Source organism: Platalea leucorodia (assembly GCF_965183815.1).
Source record: "Platalea leucorodia genome assembly, chromosome: Z".
Taxonomy (NCBI): Eukaryota; Metazoa; Chordata; class Aves; order Pelecaniformes; family Threskiornithidae; genus Platalea; species Platalea leucorodia.
In genome coordinates, this window is record NC_138858.1 from 13,216,685 (window position 1) to 13,234,176 (window position 17,492).

Genomic DNA, 17,492 nt, shown 5'->3' on the forward strand with positions numbered 1-17,492 from the left:
TCTCCTGTAGACATGGCAGATTTGCCAGATAAGCCCTGTCAAAGCCCACTTGGCAGTCTGGGAGGTTACTGCTGTAGCCCCCTGCCTTGCCTCTTGGCCAAAAGCCCTGACATTACATATGAAAAACCATGTTAGAAAATCATCAGAAGATCATCTGTGCCACGTCTTAGTAGCTCACGCACAAACCCCAGCATTTTATCTTACATTGCCAAGGAAGGTGAAATTTCTGGCAATTTATGCCATTTGAAATCTTCTTCTAAAAGAGTAACATTTACTGTTTGCAGGTGAGACCACACCTACACTCCCCAGCCAAACCGTATGTTGGACACACTGGCTACTTTTCACATTATTCCAGGAACTTGTGCAAGCACCAGTTTTTGAAAGGGGCTACAGGATGCCATGAAGGGCATAAAGTTTTTTTGCATATCATCTTGCTTGATCATTTAGAAGTTGCCATGAACCTATACAGAGAATGGGTTGCATGATGTATAGGACTGCTCTAACCTAGAAAAGAGAAAACATCAGAGATCAGAAGAATATTACAATGCAAAGCAACGGCTGCAGATAATTTTGAAGGGATTGCACTTTCCTTGTTCCATTTTCCACCTGTCCAGAGCTCACTCAGGTTCATTTTGCAGCCCTGTTGCCTATGACTGTCTACAACAGATCCTCTGCGTAAAAAGAGTGCAAAATTTATTCCATCTGATACCACTCCTGACTTATTAGAACAGTGTCCCAACCCATATGGTCCCAGGACTTCCCTTCTGCACATTAACTCTCTTAATGATACCTCATGTACCTCATGGGTATGAAGGATTTTCTTTCTTCTTCTTCTTTTATTATATTAACATAGCTTCTGTTCTACATTCAGTCCTATCAGAAATGATGAAACAGACTGGCACCAGATTTTCGTCAACAACTTTTACACTTTTTGGCCTGTGTTTATTTGAATTCTAGAATACCTGACAGTAAGAATAAATAATACTTACAAAAAAAACCCCATCCTTTTTTGCTGCAGGAAAAGGGTTAAAAAGGGCTAGAAGAAGTATATCTTCCATGAATGTGTCGAAATAGGGACCAGAGTAAATGTGAAGATGTCTTCACAGGTTGCTTGAAGGTCTCCATGGTAATTAATAATGTGTGGTTCAACATTAGACAGCCCTCAGGACAAAACCAGACAGATTATAAAAGCTATTAAAGATCCACTAATCTTGTAGGTAATTAACAGTTATTTTAGTTGAGCTTTTATAAAAAGCAGAAAATTTTTATTATAGTATTTTCCATTTTGATTTAGGCTGTTTTTTTTAAGTACAGGTGCAAGCTGAGCTCCAAATGCTGTGATCATATTTTGCACATCAAGTCTACTAAAATGTTGCTGTCCCTGACCTGTACTACACAGCAGAGCCAGCCCCAATGTCTGTCATCAGCAATGTGAGTGGCAGCACAGAAGCTGTCAGGTCTGCTGAGCATCTTTGGAGGCTGCAATACAACTACATGGAAACCCCTCTGCTGAGATATCTTCTGTACCAGTTTCATGTCCCATTCAAGGTACCATATAACTGAAAAGCAGGTAAGCGAACTGCATAGCTGTATGAGATAAGCATGTATTTGCGCTTTTTGTTTTCCTACCTTTCTACTCTAATTAGCCATTTTCCATCAGAAAAAAAACTCTCTCCATGGAAATCACATGAATAAATTTTACACAGTTCAAAGTTATAGTTCCCCAAGCAGCTATAGTGTGACCACACTATTCATATATACCAAGGTGTTAACAGCATGCACAGCAATGCAAAATACTACCGACGTGGAAGACGGCCAAGCTACAGCTATGCAGGACCCATAATTTTCCATATCCTGACCACTGACTATTAAGTAAGCTTATTCTCTTCCATCTGGAACTGCCCAGCTCTGAATCACAGCAATTACAGCAATTCATACCACTTCAGTGCTGGGTGGGGAGGATCATTGTTACTTTTTCTCTACTACAAAAGCAAACAGCTGACATTCCCCAAACTGGGTGTCTGCATCTACTTCCCAGTACATCTGCAGTGATTTTCAAGTTTTCAAACTATAGTCCCAGCCAAAATCAGTGAGGAGCCTGGGGGATTTCACAAAGCATACTCAGACTTCTTGTAAAAATCTTACCAATTTACATACTTGACATGATGCTCAGGTGAGCTAATGCCCACTGAAAGTCCACTGATATTTCACCCTCTTTTGGATTAGACCACAAGGATGAAACTTTAAGCAACCAAGTATAGAAGTTTGATGCTACAATCACATGAAGCTCATCTAACCTCAGGATTATCAATACTGTAAATGAACCCTCATGAATTTTAGCAATACTGTGTTATACTATAAAATTATAGCATGACAGTAAATATATGGCAACAAAGTTAAAATACAGCAACTATATTTCAAGTGTATATACACTATGATGTACTTCAACCTAATCTCATGTCAAGTTGGTTCATATCCTCCGTGACTATGGACTTCTGTGGCATGGCAACACAACTTACAGTTTAGGTAGATGTTTTCCTATGATCGCATTCTGTTTCAATGTATCTCAGTAAAACAGCCTTTTTCTAAGCAGTTGTAATTTAATTCTCAGTTCTCTGTTTTTAATCCCTCTTCATGAAGCCAGTTATAATTACAGTCCTTCCTTTACGAGCTTTTCCAAGATGCCTTGATATAACTAACTTTTTTACATGCATTTCTGGACATGTATCCTTGGTTGTCTTCTGTCGACTGACTCACTAACCAGCAATATACTCTTCACTTAATTTAGGAGCAGGGACTTTTCTCTTTGATACCATTTGCTGATGTCACATGCTGCTATTCAAGACATCGCCACTGCTGCTGCCGTTGTTACAAGTACTCCTTTATGTTCCTGGGATGCCCAGGGGCCCTCAGCAGTTCCTTGATGAGTTGCTACGTTCTTGGTCTGAGCTGCACAAACACAGATTAAGGTGCTCATGATCCCCTTACAGTAGAGAAGCAGGTGAATACAGATGATTAGGTAAGAATTTTCTTTTTTTTTTTTTAAAGATAAACTATGATTGTTACAAACTGATTTTCTGTTAAATTTTCAGTTTGCATAAACTCAATGAGTTGACGGAAGTAGATGTAGGTGTAGAATCACTGGAATCACCTCCATCAACTCTGCATGAAGGTGAAATATGGACTGAGAATTTGAAGCAGAGGGAAGCATATCCTTACGTCTGACCATTACCTGCAAATACGCAAAGTGCATTTCAAACCAGTAATCCAGTTTCAGCTTTGCAGTAACTTCTTAGTCCTACTGCCACTAACACTACCGCATATCATCCTGCGTGTTACCATCATAGCATGATTGCGCAGCTCTCATTAACTCACCGTCCAGCTCCTCAGATCCTCAAGTGACTTCTTAACGGCACTATACAACAGAAACTAACAGTGTTCCTAAATCTCACCTATGGGTAACAGCTACTCCCATGCATCTAGACTGGGATTTCAAGGACTCCAAAGTGTAACAAAGGCAAAGCCACAGGATTTGCCCATAGCCAGCTGTTGTAAACAGCATGTCTTGGGGTGCCTACAGACATGGACACATGCCCTGACCTGTTCCCACAGAGACCACATCACTGTGAAACCAGCCCAGCAACTGGAAAGGAGGATAAAGCTGTAGAACAGTTAATCGAAGCTGTACGTTTAGATGCCTAATACTAAAAATAAAGCCTGTTCGCGTGGGCAACCAGACTGCTTCCCTAATGGAGCTGGACTTTACTAGTTCAAAGAAACAGGAAGGGAAAGAGAAAAATAATAGAAACACATACCTTCTCCAGAGAAGGCCATTTCCTCAATATTTAATTCATGACTGAAAAAGAACATATGGCGTTACGCCAAATTCTGGGCACTGCAGCTGTAGCCAAGGACAGCCTCTCAGTGTATTCACTGATATCAACTCTTTATAAATACATAAATACGTAAACTGGCACCTGCTCAAGAACACATGAGGCCAGAGCTCAGGACTTTGTTTTCCAAATGACAGATAACTGTCCCAACTCTCATTTGTTATTCGGGGCTGGAACCCACATCTCTCATTAGAAAAAGAGGATGAGCATTCCCCAGTGTAAGGAGATGTCATATAACAATAAAGCCTTGTGCGTATTTAAGAGAGATTTACTCAAATACTGTTGCATCAGTTTCATATTTTACAGGGAGACAGTGTGTATGTGGAAACCCATACAAGACTTTTCTTACAGGGGAGCATGTGACTTTATTATGCGAATTCTGCAAAATGAGTCTTACACTCTGCTTTAAAATTACAGCTTAAAAATTCAGCACTGCAGTCAAGCAAGACATGAATTCTCTTTACCTTTAAGGAGGCTTTTTCTAACAAGGCTGCCTGCTTGTCTCCATCTCCTCGACGGTATTTACCAGTACAGAAGTAATGCTGAGCGCAGAGGAGATGGCCTCCGCCTAAGCACTCTGCACACCAGGCAATTTGGCCCCAGCGTGAGGGAGGACTTTGCAACCAAAGTGCAAGTTGAGAGAGAAGGCGTAGGTAGAAAAAACAGGGCGATAATTACGCCTGGGGAGCAAGCAGCGATCACAGCCCATCAGCTGCCCACCTCCATCACGAAAGAGGCTGCAAGTACCATTTGAGAGATGAGATGTATAGAAAGATTCCTGCTTTTACTGCACTTTCTGTTTGATTCGGATGCAAAGATGCCCTGCCACAGCTAAGCCCTTTTCCTTCAGGGTAAGACCGTGCCCTTGCCTGCCTGCACCGTTCAGCCATGCATCTGACCAGCTGGTACATCAGCTGATGTGCACCCCAAGGCATGCCAAACCATTGCTACCCCTGCTCCACCTAGACAAGAGGATGCTTACTCCAACGGGACTGAAATACCACCAGTGACAAACTCCCATCCACTTTAAAGCGAGATGGGGACCAGAAGCCAGCCCTTGTTCCACAAAAAGGTCTGCTGAAATAAAATAAATTACTAGAAAGAAAATAAAAAGAAATTAACAACCAATGCCTGGGATTTACTTAAAAAAAAGCTGCCAATTTCAGGGAGTTAAGGGATTTTGTCAGTGAAGGTTATTTTTTTGCTAGGGAAAGAAAACTAACCACAAAGCCAGCTCCTCTGCTCTTGTATCTCCTCATTCTTCATGCTCTCCTCCTTGTTTTTCTTAATACCCCACTCTTGAAAAACTGGTAGATTTACTCACTGTCATCCGGCTGGGGCAGCCTCAAGTTGCTCTTTTGTCTCAGTAGTGAATTGAAGCAGAAACCTATTCAGTCCCAGGCTGCAGGGGAGCTGCGCTGTGAGACGCCAGCTAAAACACGACAGGGCACAGCGGCAACCGAGATGCAAGGGCACAGAGGAACCCTTCAACCCCACTGCCTGCGAGAGCTGCTCATTCTTTGTTTGTTTATTGCTTGCAACCCTCTCCTATGATTATGTAGAAAACAGTTTTAAATCCCTAGCGCCTGCTGCCAACAAGCCAGGCAGAGAACTTTCAAGACACAGCCAAAACCTGCTCCTTCCATTAAACACAGCCACGGGAGCGGGCACCACAGCAGATTTAGAGCCTTACCCACAGTCAGCTCACGTCAAGGGGCTCTTACCATCACTGATTTGCATGAACTCTGGACCAAACCCATGGCTTGACATCACCGGGTCTCAGATCCCCTCCAGACCTCCAACGGCACAGCCAAAGCAGGAGGGGGATGAGCTGAAAACTGACCTGCTCCAAGAATGGGGAGTACTTCTGGGACAAGATTTTCCCCCTGCAATCCTTTGTGGGATTTATTCCTGGCTCTATCCAATGCACTCACTGATTCCTCCTGCAAGTTGATACTAGCCATTTTACCCCTCTGTGGTTTTGGTTCCTGTATTACTTTTTAATATTGGTCTCAAAGGAGTGCAATCAATGTAGCTAAGGAGCAGCACTGTTTTGTACCAGAAACGAACTACCTACAGAAAAATCATTTAGGGTATTTTTTCCTTTATGTATAGTTTACATACACACTATTCACCTATTTAATTTAGCTCTAAAGGGGTTCAGGCCACCTAGCAAGGAAAATCAGAGAATGCAATAATGTGCTGCTGCATTTAAGATGAAATGCACCTCTCTATGCTCATAATACATCTCTAACTCCAGATAAACAACCAATGCAAAGGATCTCCAGCACACACCACTGTATTATAATTGCTTGAAGAGTGAAGGGATCTTAACTGTAAAAGGTATAGCTATCATTTAAAAATTAACCATTCTACTTTTTTAGGATTTCCTGATTTCTAACAAACCATGTGGTCGTTCATGTGATGAGTTACAAAACTACATTCAGAAATCATACTTCTAGTCACGGTGGTGAAACACGAGAGAGATTAAAGAAGTTACTCTTTTCAGCTGTACACACACAGAAATTAAAACATGCCTGTTTTATATAGGTTTTTCTAAGGACTCCATTGGTAGTCTGATGATAACCTGTTATACAGTTGTAATGAATACTTACATTTTAAGTTAGCGTTATGCAACCGTCAGGACATGTTAATTGCAGATAAACACCTAGTAACAAAAAAACCCAGTCCTTTCATTACATACTGGGTTTTAAATGTCAGCGAGCAAGTTTGTTTTTCAAGCAGGAACATATTTCAGTTTTCAGGATGACACTCATCTAAAAAAATCAGTTCCACTTGCTAAAACAAGCTAACTGGTTTAAATACATGCAGAGCTAGGACAAACAGGAAGGACATTTTTTTGTTAAAAGTTTATTCTTGTACAATGTGCAGTTGTTTTGGGTTCTGGATTTCTAAAATTATCACCAAACCACAAAAATCACAGAAATATCTTATTTTCTATACTAAAAACTCTCATGATCACATCAATTCTCATGCAAAATTCAGAGAAAAATCACTAAATCACTGTTGTGGAAACTCACACATTGAAACTGAATTTACCTGTATTATGCTAGCTTGCAAACAAATACTATGAGGGTGGGATGGTGAAATCTTTAATGGGATAAAAAGCAATGCACGTTTGTCATGAGCATCTGCTCAGAAACTGTGAAAGGGCCATCGTATTTCTGCTTTGCAGCAGGTTAGCAAAGGATACCCAGCAGAGCATTTGCTTTAAATACAGTCTTAAGAGCTGGATAAACACAGATGATTTAGGCACAGCCAAAAGTGGTGCTTAGCTCAAAAGTACGCTTGGAGCTGGGATTAGTCATCTAAGCTCCTTATTCAGTACCAGGCAAAAATCAGGCACACAAAACCAGGATTCCTGAGCACCAGCACAACATCTCACCCTTGCCAGCAGAGGTAGAGAACGAGGGATAGATGTGACCCCGTTACTCTTGCACAGGCAGGTAACAAACTCCCCGCTGCATGGAGACCCAGTCAAGTCTACAAAAACCCCACGGGGAGCCAGTCCTTTCAAATCCCCTTCCCCTTTCATCTAAAAGTCCCGGAGCTATGACTGCTGTGCTAGCATGAGAGAAATTCAGGATCAAATCCCTGCTTTCAGGGAATCCGAACCCCACCCTTCCCTGCACTGTCTGCAGGGCATCCTGGGGTGCGCACGCCCTGGAGCTGAAACCCAGGCGCTGGGGGAGAGGGGTGACCTGCCAACGCCTGGGGTACCTCTGGGCTGGCAGTAAATCATTTGCCAGAAGAGCCCACCTGAGGCCAAGGCTGCCACGACAAATGGTCCTTTGATTAAATACCAGGGTAAAGGGGCATACGAACTTGTAAACCTTAATGGCATGGAACTAATGCAAACCCCCAGGCTGCTATTAATCATGCTTCCATTCCAAATAATTTAAAAGTTAATTACTTGTTTTTGTTATTTTCTTTCAGGTACTGGATATCTGATGAAAGGTTCAGCTGGCTGACTAACCATCCCTTTGCTGGCATACCTGCGAGGATCCCACCAGCACGGGAAAGGAGAGGTACAGCAGCTATCTTGAAAGGCATTTGTGCATACCTGTATGCATAAATGTAATGCAGTAATGTTCCAGCTACACACCTGGAACGTGTCCTCTCACCCTCCAGCAGCAGCATGGTAGTTAACGCCTCAAAATTTGAGGATTTACAGCCTCTCCAAAAGGCTAAAACCTCACTCTTAGGTTCTCACTTCCTTATCGACTGTCTTGATCTCTGAGATCCTGCTTGATTTTGCTTTCTAAGGTATTTTGTAGTCTGTAGCCTGGTGGGCTAACTGGATGCATTGTACAAATGCATGTCCCATCAAATGTAAATGTCCTCCTGCCTACTGAATGTTGCCTTGTTCCCGGCTGCCGAGCGCAGGGCGCCCAGAGCTCCTCACCTACCCTCCTCGCATTGTCCCGCGCCCCTTTCTCATGCCCCTCTTATTCATTTGCTCAGGGACTTAGACAGTCCTTGTCTTTTCAATCTGCCTTGATATATTAGTTCTTCTTGGAATGGACTAAACCTTTTGATTTTTGCCTCAGGCTTCTGTTCCTAATGAAAAAAATATCTACTAAAAAGAGAAAGAAAGTTGGGAGTATCCTCCTGTGGGTTCCTATGGCTCCTTGCGTGCACAAGAACACCACTGCCTTTATTCACACATCCCATCCTCACAGGCTGACTACATTAACCCCTCCACATTAGAGGAATTGCTAAATATCCACTGAAAAAAAAAAAAAATCAGAGCTGGCAGAGATCTCTCACTGCCCAACAGAGGACATCCAAACTCTGCTTCTGCCTTTCCTCCACCAATGCTCATACACCTGCATGACCTGACCCACACATGGGGATGGCGTGCCCTCCTGTTAAAAGATTTGTCCCTCTGGAGAGCGATTCTCAGAGCTACGTTCAGGTTGCTTACCGTCCCAGCACTCAGACATAAGAAATGAATGTGCCGACATAGCAAAAGATCACAGACTTGAGGTGTTACCGGTTGCAACCTATACTGTTCTTTCAGGAAGACTTGTCACCTGAATGTCATAAAGTTAGACCTTGCCCTGCTGTCATTCAGGGTCGCTTTCACCATATCAATAGCTCAAATGGGTACAGGAAAGCCTGCCTAAACCACCTCAGTGCTGGATCTGCCCCTGTGGAGGTAACACCTCTGTCCTGGAGCTCTCAAACAAGGAATACACATTTCTGGTCTTGAAGAATTATCCTTCCTTTATGCACCTAAAGAAAACAAAATGTGGCTCGTTCCCCTCAACCCCTGCCACCTTCCTGATCAAACTGTCCGATTAAACTATTTGGCTCACCCAGATTTCAAACACTGAACTCTTAACCCGGTCTATGTTACTGCAGCGTGAGGCTACCGGCACCGGTGAACCCCCTGCAGTGCTGAGGCTGAAGCAGCCCGCCAGCCATCTGGCAAGCTGGAGCAGCCCACGGGCCATCCGGCAAGGACACCACTCCCACAAGAAAAGAGCTTCCACCTGCCCTCCCAGGACCCTGGTGCTGGCTGCAACGGCGTCCTGACACGGGACAGGCTCACCCAGACCTCCCACTTCATGCCTTGCTGAGTTGAGGGTTTTTTCCAGTTAAAAAGGAAACTTTCAACTGAGTGATTTTCACAAGCGACTCAGGGAATGCAGCTCGTAGAAGCTATTAGCTGCTAGAAAGTCAGTTAGCAAAGGTCTTTCATTTGTAAAGTGTCATTTTGTGCAAAGTAAGATACATCATAGTCTTTCCTTGCCTTCACTCAAACATCTCAGAGACAGACCATTTAATGCCAGTATCAAAAATCCTACGAATTTACAGAAAAACAAGACCCCAATGGGACAAATTCACTTTTCGATCATTAGCAATGCAAATGGCATGGAGAGCCATTAAAAACAAAAACAGATTATGAACTTTGCTGGAAGACATATTTTTCACGCTTTATTAGTGGAAAATAAGATGTATTTCCAGCAAATACTTCAAAGGGAGAGTGCCTTGCCCATAGATGTCTGAGTGTCTGTTTAGTAAAGTGGAATGTGAATACCTGTGAAACCCAAGTAAAAACATGGGGCTATGGAAAATATACAACATGTATATGAAGATCAACTCTAAACTTTTACATTCCCGAAGAGTTCAGATGTTACTATTTTCAGATATACCTACAGTTTTATACTATCTCCTCCACGGCTTAAGACAGCTTCAAAAATATGCTTAGACAGGCTAGAAAAACTAAACAGAAATCCACTGGAAGAGAGAAGAATAATTTCTTTCTTTTACTGTCTTTTATGACATCTGTTAATGGCAAATAACATACTATGTTAATATTGTTTATATATTTACATAATGCCATAGTTTTGCCTAAGCACCCAACATGGAAGACACTAGTCTTTCATATCACTGAGAAAGCATTAACTTCAGCAAAAAAAAGTGTCTGCTGTATTCACCAAATTTAGCCGTCCAGAGTTCAACACTGCTCTTACAGAAATTGAAGAAACTCTCATTAATTCCAAGGGGTGAAGGGCTGGTTGCGAAAATCCTAAATATGTTTTACTAATAGAATTCATCTTGTTAATAAGCTGGCATGTGAACCCGTTTTTTCCGGCTGCTGAAAGCAGCTTGTGGTTTGCTTTTATTCTTTCTAACACAATTAGCAAAGCACTCCAACAGCTGAATGGACCTATTCATTTGAACAAATTATTCCCTGGCAGGGTTTTTAAAAAAGAAAAAAAAAATCTCCCCAAAACTCTCTCCCATCCTGGTGTAGTCAGAAGAGACACAAAAGCCTGCCTGTCATTAATCTTGCCTGCCTGTGCCTGAAAAAAGACAAGTGGGACGTACACGGCTGAATACATTACATTTTCAGCGCCTCTCCCAGTGACATGACTGAATTGCTCACTTCTCCCAACCCTTATCTTAGCTGGTGTACAATCCTAATTAAAAGGCTGACGTAAGGAATACACACGGGGAAGAGTCTGGCACGGATGTTATGGATGAGATGATAAACTTTATGAGCAGAGCTACCTCCCACATAGCTTTTGTAGTTAACCATTGGAGCTCAAACAGTTGCTCTTATGCGGACCATTTCTCATTTCAGAGGGCTGAAAATGTTAAATAAAACCGACTTGCCCTTTCTAATAGGTAGTAGCATCTCGCTGATCTAATTAATCTATGTAGCTCGTTCTTTCACTGATATAACTTTACAGGCAAATTGGGCTCCAGTTCCCTTCTCCTGCTGCCTCATTTTCCTGTGAAAAGGGCTGTGGATAGGATAAAACCCACGCATTCACCTCGCAAACAATGCTGTCACGTAGTTAACACAGCAGAAACATTTGTTTAATTAGTTACATTTTCAGCATTTAAATAAGAAGAAAAAACAAGCCATGGGTGGTCTGTAACCTCAGAAGAGCAAATATCCTGGGCTGTAAAATCATCCCAGCTCAGAATACTGGGTTAGACATAAAAAAACCATTTATTGAATCCTAGGCCTGAGTCAGGAACAGAAGGTGCATTAAGAGCTTCCAAACTGCAGCCTACCGCCAATTCATTAAGTGTTCAGCATTATTTAATAAAAATGGCTTATGTATATACTTTAACTGAAATGCTATTTATTCATAAACATTTTTAACTACAGTATCTGTTGGGAGTTATTCATGCACCAATTCAGAGACAGTTTCAAATTCTTCCTTCAATAAATGTACGCAATTCCCACTGCTGTCTGCCTCACCTAGGCTATAGGTCCGCAAGCAGATATTATCCTGTATTTTGCAATTAAACCAAGGATCTCAATTGGTTTATAGAGACCAAGACATGTTGCTTTTAATGTCTTGGTAATGCATTAGCATTACAGAAGTGAGAAAACTGCTACAATTTGTGTAATAGCATTAAAATGATTCTACTGTCCTTATGCCCGAACCCCACATTTGAATGGATTTTTGAAAAACTTCTTCTTTTTTTGGCTATTTTATCAGAGAAGTCAGTCTCCAGGTAGGCATGAAATAAAATGGTCAGGCTTTCCACAGAACTACAGGATGTTTCTCGAAAACAAAAAATCATGGCACTATTGAATGCTGAAACGAGGGCTGAGCAGATCTGGTGGTTCAGCCCACAGTTCTTTGGGTTACATTAACATGACAATAACTGCTTTCAGACTCTGAAAGTGGTGACCAAGCAAACTAATAATATTTGCTAACAGGCTGTTCTGACGTTCAGGCAGCTGTTGCAACGGGATGTTGCAATGGGACATTGCAGGCAGGGAATATCATAATTTTTAGCCCCATTCTGTGCAAATACTACCTACCCAAACACTTCAAAGATGCTTTCTCAGAACCTCTCTGCCACTCTTATTTTCGATGCTATTTAGTTAAACGGTGCTTCAGGAAGCTTTTTCCTTCACAAGAGAGATTCCTGGAGGACTCGGATAAATTGCCTTTTCCACAGTTTCCTGCTCACTCACAAGGCGCAGGCTCTTTTACCTTCCCCTTGCCACAGCATAGCACCTATGCAGAAACAACAGCAATTTCTGACCTGGGAAAGACGTAGCCACAACACATTTCTCTCTTTTCTGTGTGATTTCACAGCTGGAGATGAAAATGGCCAAAAACACTCTTTGACCTGTTACTCCTCCAAGGGCTGTATGCGTTCTCCAGTCTGGCCATGGGACAGCTGCTGCTTTAGGACTTTGCCCTTTCTGTCTCCCTTATCTTTCCTTCTGTCATCTGCTTATTTTCCATTTTTATGATATTCTTTTTTTGTAGATAATAGTGCTTTTAGGAATACTGCTGGCAAGAGGCCAGGACAAAATGGCAGCGCTAAGAACTTTTGTTTGAGTTAGGGTCACTGCGAGATAATTTAGACCACGGACCTGGGGCCCCATTTTCCCATGACACTGGAAAAATCCACATAGAGAAGCAGAAACACTGAATGCTTCAAATCCAAACCTCCCTGTGTTCATCCTCTTGGGACATAGCTTGCAGAAAGGGATGAGGATTATATTTCAACACCCATGGATAGGATTTGAGATGGACTGTACCACCATCTATCTTTCCCCAGAGCTTTTGTTTTTAGGAGCAAAATCCAGCAGAGAAAATCCATCTCTGTCACTTCCCACTCACACAGCTGAAGGACCTCTCCCTCCCAAGCTTCCCTTGACGGACACAGCCTTGCTTAGCGTGCACCCAGGCCAACATTGCCACTTTCTTCCCATGCTGCCAAAAGAAGCACCATTAATGAGGCGCCTACTGCCCGCATATCTCTCAGAGAGGAAGGAACTGGCCCTTGATTTTGCTTTCTATTTTTCCCCATTAGTTTTTAAAATGGATATCTTTCTTAAGCCTGAAGGCTGCCCCAAAATGTTTCTCCTCTGAACACAGTAGCAGGACAACCAGTTAAGGGAATATGAAGCATCTCTTTCCCCCTGTCCAAAGTGGGGAAATGTAAAATTCATCATAAATGACGAAAAGCAAACCAGATGATAGTTAAAATTCACACAGTGTAATGAAGTAACACAGCTAATGTTTTTTTGCTATGCTCCACCCAAGGCTACCCCTCTTAAAGAAGTTTCATTTTCCCACTAGGCTAGGAGGCTGTGAGAAAGCAGGGAGGGGAGGCTCTGCTCAGATCTACGTAAGTTAAGCATCCATGTAATACCAGGACACTGCATTTGAGACCAAACCTCCTTCCCCTATAGCCAAGATCTGTAGCTCCTCCACAGGGAGCCCCAGATCCCTACGGCCTCCACCACGAGCTTCCCGTGAGACAAGGATTGACGTTTCAGACGGCAGGAAGCTGTGGTAGGTGCAGATAGATCACAGGTCCTCCCTCTGCCCCGACAAGAAGAGATTGGGAACGGTGCAGAAAGCCAGGTGGGAAAGGAAGAGCAGGAAGAGGGGTGAGAGGCAGCAGCAGCAGGAGGGGTCCCATGCCACTGCCCGGCCCTAGCAAAGGCTGACATTTTTGGGTGAGGGACTGCTTGGAGCAAGATGAAAAGCTCTGGATCACAGGTGGGAATGGGATATAGAGAGAGGCAGCCCTCAGAGCCAGGCATAAGAAGGTCAAGGACGAGGTGGTAGGGAGCCAGGCACCCGCGCAGCTGCCCTGGGACAGCCAGGAGCACTGCCAGCAGGGATGTCTGATTGCACAAGCAACCATGGAGTGAGGAAAGTGAAGAGAGGACGTCTCGCAGTGGGTATGCAGCTGTGCAAAGAGTCTCCCCAACAAACACATCAGCCTGCAAAATCTCCCCCCATTGGCTCTGTCATGGATCCAATTCTGCTTGACCATAATAGGGCTTGCATCTACCCAGCATTTATCAATGCTGAACTTGCACAGGGTATGCAGTGGGTCCCCACCCTAAAGAACAGCAAAAGCATCCCTTGCCTGCCTCCAAAATGCCCACAGAGAACATCCTGAGCTCTCGGCAGTTTAACACTTTTCTCATCTGGGGAAATGTCACACTGCCCACACTAGAAAAGCCACAAAACTGGGGAAGACTGGATCTTTAATACTCAAAATCACATTTCTCATGAACCATCTTGCTAAGTGACATCTGCAAAAGGGCACATAATGGGAAAAGGGAGGAACAGCACAAATTACAGTTCCATGCTTTGTTCAAAACTCATTTAGCAGGTTCTTCAGAGAGCAGCACCTTGAACTCAGCAGTTGGGGTTTCTCTACTAACCCGAGGCAAAGAACGCCAACAAAAGACTATTTCTGCCTGCCTAGACTTTTAAAGTTTCATGAGAAAAATACAAGCCACTGATATGATTCAACATTACATTTTAAACAAAATATTTAAATAAAATACATGCAAATTCTAAGAAACACAGCTTTTCTGAAGACAGCTGAGGTTATGCAATAAACTCCAGGAAAGGTCATTTATTAACACAAACTTCAAGTTCATCTGCTTGTGCTTTGATGCCTCCACCTGGGAGACATACAATGCTTAAAGCAAAGAGCTGAGGTAAGTGCCTAACTGAGAGCTGGCAAATGAGGGGTTTGAGTTGCTTTCTTGAGTTTTGGTCACAAATTCCCACAAACCTTCCTTTAGGAGTTAAAGCAGGTGCTCTGGATGCACCAGTGCTTTTCCTTTCACCCAAGATAACAGCTTTGAAGTAAATTTACCCTTGCTGCAGCATCTTAATTTCATAGAGTACACTTCACAGCAACATTTGCATTTGCTTGAAAAACAACATAATATACCGCCTTAGGCTATGAAGCCAAAATTTCTTTTGTCTTAATGGGTTTATTATTCCTCTATTTGTAGGCATGTATGACAGTGAAAAAAGCTTTGTCTCATGCTCTTAACTGCAAGAGATTTACATTTTTCTTGATAGTCACGTTTCCTGTGGAATTGTTTGTATTACAGCTCTATTTTCCTACAGCTAAAGACTGACCAAACTCTCTTCAAGCCTCTTTTCTTTCTAAGCATATTTGAAAAGTTTGCTCCCTGTCATGGGGAAGGCTGACTGTCCGGGAAGTACTTCTGTCAGCAAGTAGAAATCCCTATAGGTATGTGCCATACGTTCTTGCTTTCACAGAACACTTTTCTATGAAAATCCTTAATGAACTAGCTTTGCAGTAGCTCAAAAACAATTTTGAGAGGCATCTTCCTCCTACATTTTGAGAGATTAAAAAAATACATACTTTCCCACATCCATTTCTGGGGGACAGTGGAACTCCCCTAGGTTTAAAACAACTCGCAAGGACTACAGTGATATTTTAGACAGTTTAAAATAAACAGCAACAACCTAAATATGCTTAGTTGGGGAATAAGACCACTTTTCTCATTTGCATCAAGAAACACCTCATCAGATGCAATACAGAGTATAAATTTCTCAGATCTGATTCTACCAAAAAAAGGTATTGGAAGAGAATAAAGACGAAGAATGTAATTCTTTGCCTGTAAAAAAAAGACAAGTGATTGGTGGGAAAGGGAGAGAGACCTGGCAACCTGCTTTTCGCCAGCCCTCCTGCTGATGAACAAAGGGACAAGCACAGGACAACTGGTCATGGATGGTGGTGCACAGACCTAGTGCAACTAGACCAAGTCTATTTTTGCTGCTATTTGCATATCCACCCCCGCTCCCTTTCCCTTCCCCCCCCCCCCCCCAAAAAAAAAAAAGAGAAGAGATCATATAGGCAACACTGGGCTTTTACAACTGAACCAAGGTGATTCTGTCCTGAGAAGGGCTCACTGCTACTTTTGCTTTAATTAGGAGTGTGGTTTTGAAAATGCTAAGACCTAAAGCCTGTCGTCAAGTACTTACGTAGTCATCCTCATGCAGACCTTGCTTCTGAACAGAACTTTTCACCTCCAGGGAAAACTTCTCAAACTCAGGCTTCACGGTCCTCAGCAGAGTGACGGTTTGCAGGTACGAGTATGCCTTCTTGGCTTCAAGGTCATGTTTGTCTCCTCTTCTCCACGAGCCGTTTCCTAAGGGGAAAACAAGCATATTTCCAACTCTGAATTAGGTACCATTACAGGGTTGCCTTCCTTTTTCCACCCAGAAGTCCCCTCTCCTGCACCTTGGGGAGATGGCAGAATACAAGGGAGAACTGAACCTGCTCCAAGACGTGCAGGAAACCAGGCAGGGAGGAACGGCTAGTGGGAAGTAAATGTGCAAACAGAAAGACAACTTTACTCCCATGCTGTGCTTGCTTATTTTTAAAGGGTGGGATGAAGCCTAAGCGTGAGAAGACATCTCAGAGCAAAAAACACGTGCCAGATCTTGAATGCAGAGATATTTAAGTTAGAACAAGTGAGGGAGGATCCAACCACAAAGTTTTTGTTACACATCACCCCACCAGCAACACTCTTGGATAGTCAGAAAGGCAGCAGTAAAGTCAATAGTACGATCATCACCCCGAATGGGAGGCAGCTGGTGCAGCTACTTCTCCCACAGCTCTCCCACTGCGGTCAAGGAGAAAACCATGTGTGCAGTGGCTGCCAGGCCAGCCCTGCTCTTAGTGGAAAAGAAACTTAGAAATAAAATGAGATCCTGCACCTATGCTGTATTTACACGTTTTGTGTCACAGCAGGGTAACGATTTAACTCAGACTACCAGTAAAGTAATCAGATTTTTAAAAAGCAGGATAGCTGACTGGTTGTTAATTAGCAAAGGAGTCCTCCTGCCTAACAGGGCCTGACCTTAGCACGTCCTGAGACCCTGATCCAAAGCTTCACGAGATCAGTGGAAAGTTCACATTGCCCTGGACCAGGTTTTGTGCTATTCTCTGTAAATGATAAATAAAAGAGGCCTAGGGGGAACAGTGGTAGCCCTAAGCAGTGTGTCTTTAAGTGCTTACAAATAATTAAAAGCTAGGCAGTCATTTTATTTTTTGAACAACAGCAACAAACCCCCCATCATGGCTAAATGAGCCAAGACGAAGACTAACGCTAAGCTCCCAAGGGCGACCTGGAGGCACACAGGACCCTGAGATGAGAGAGGACGTGGCTGCTCTGCTTGGGTCAAGGGCCATGGTGCTGTTCGGAGCAAGAGAAGCAAGCAGTGTGGGAGTGGAGATGCTAACGGAGATGGAGACCAGGCACCAAACCCATGGTGCTCCTTGCACGGCACA

The 17,492-nt window shown here is 43.0% G+C and overlaps 1 protein-coding gene across 1 annotated transcript in view; it reads right to left on the reverse strand.

The window, feature by feature from the left end:
- Positions 1 to 17,492, reverse strand: part of NPR3 (natriuretic peptide receptor 3) — a gene marked incomplete at both ends in the record, with an annotated part of 41,584 nt that overhangs the window by 14,663 nt on the left and 9,429 nt on the right. The window contains one exon of the mRNA XM_082335652.1: positions 16,181 to 16,347. Within this exon, the coding sequence (XP_082191778.1) occupies positions 16,181 to 16,347 (167 nt within the window). The remainder of the gene's footprint in view (positions 1 to 16,180; positions 16,348 to 17,492) is intronic.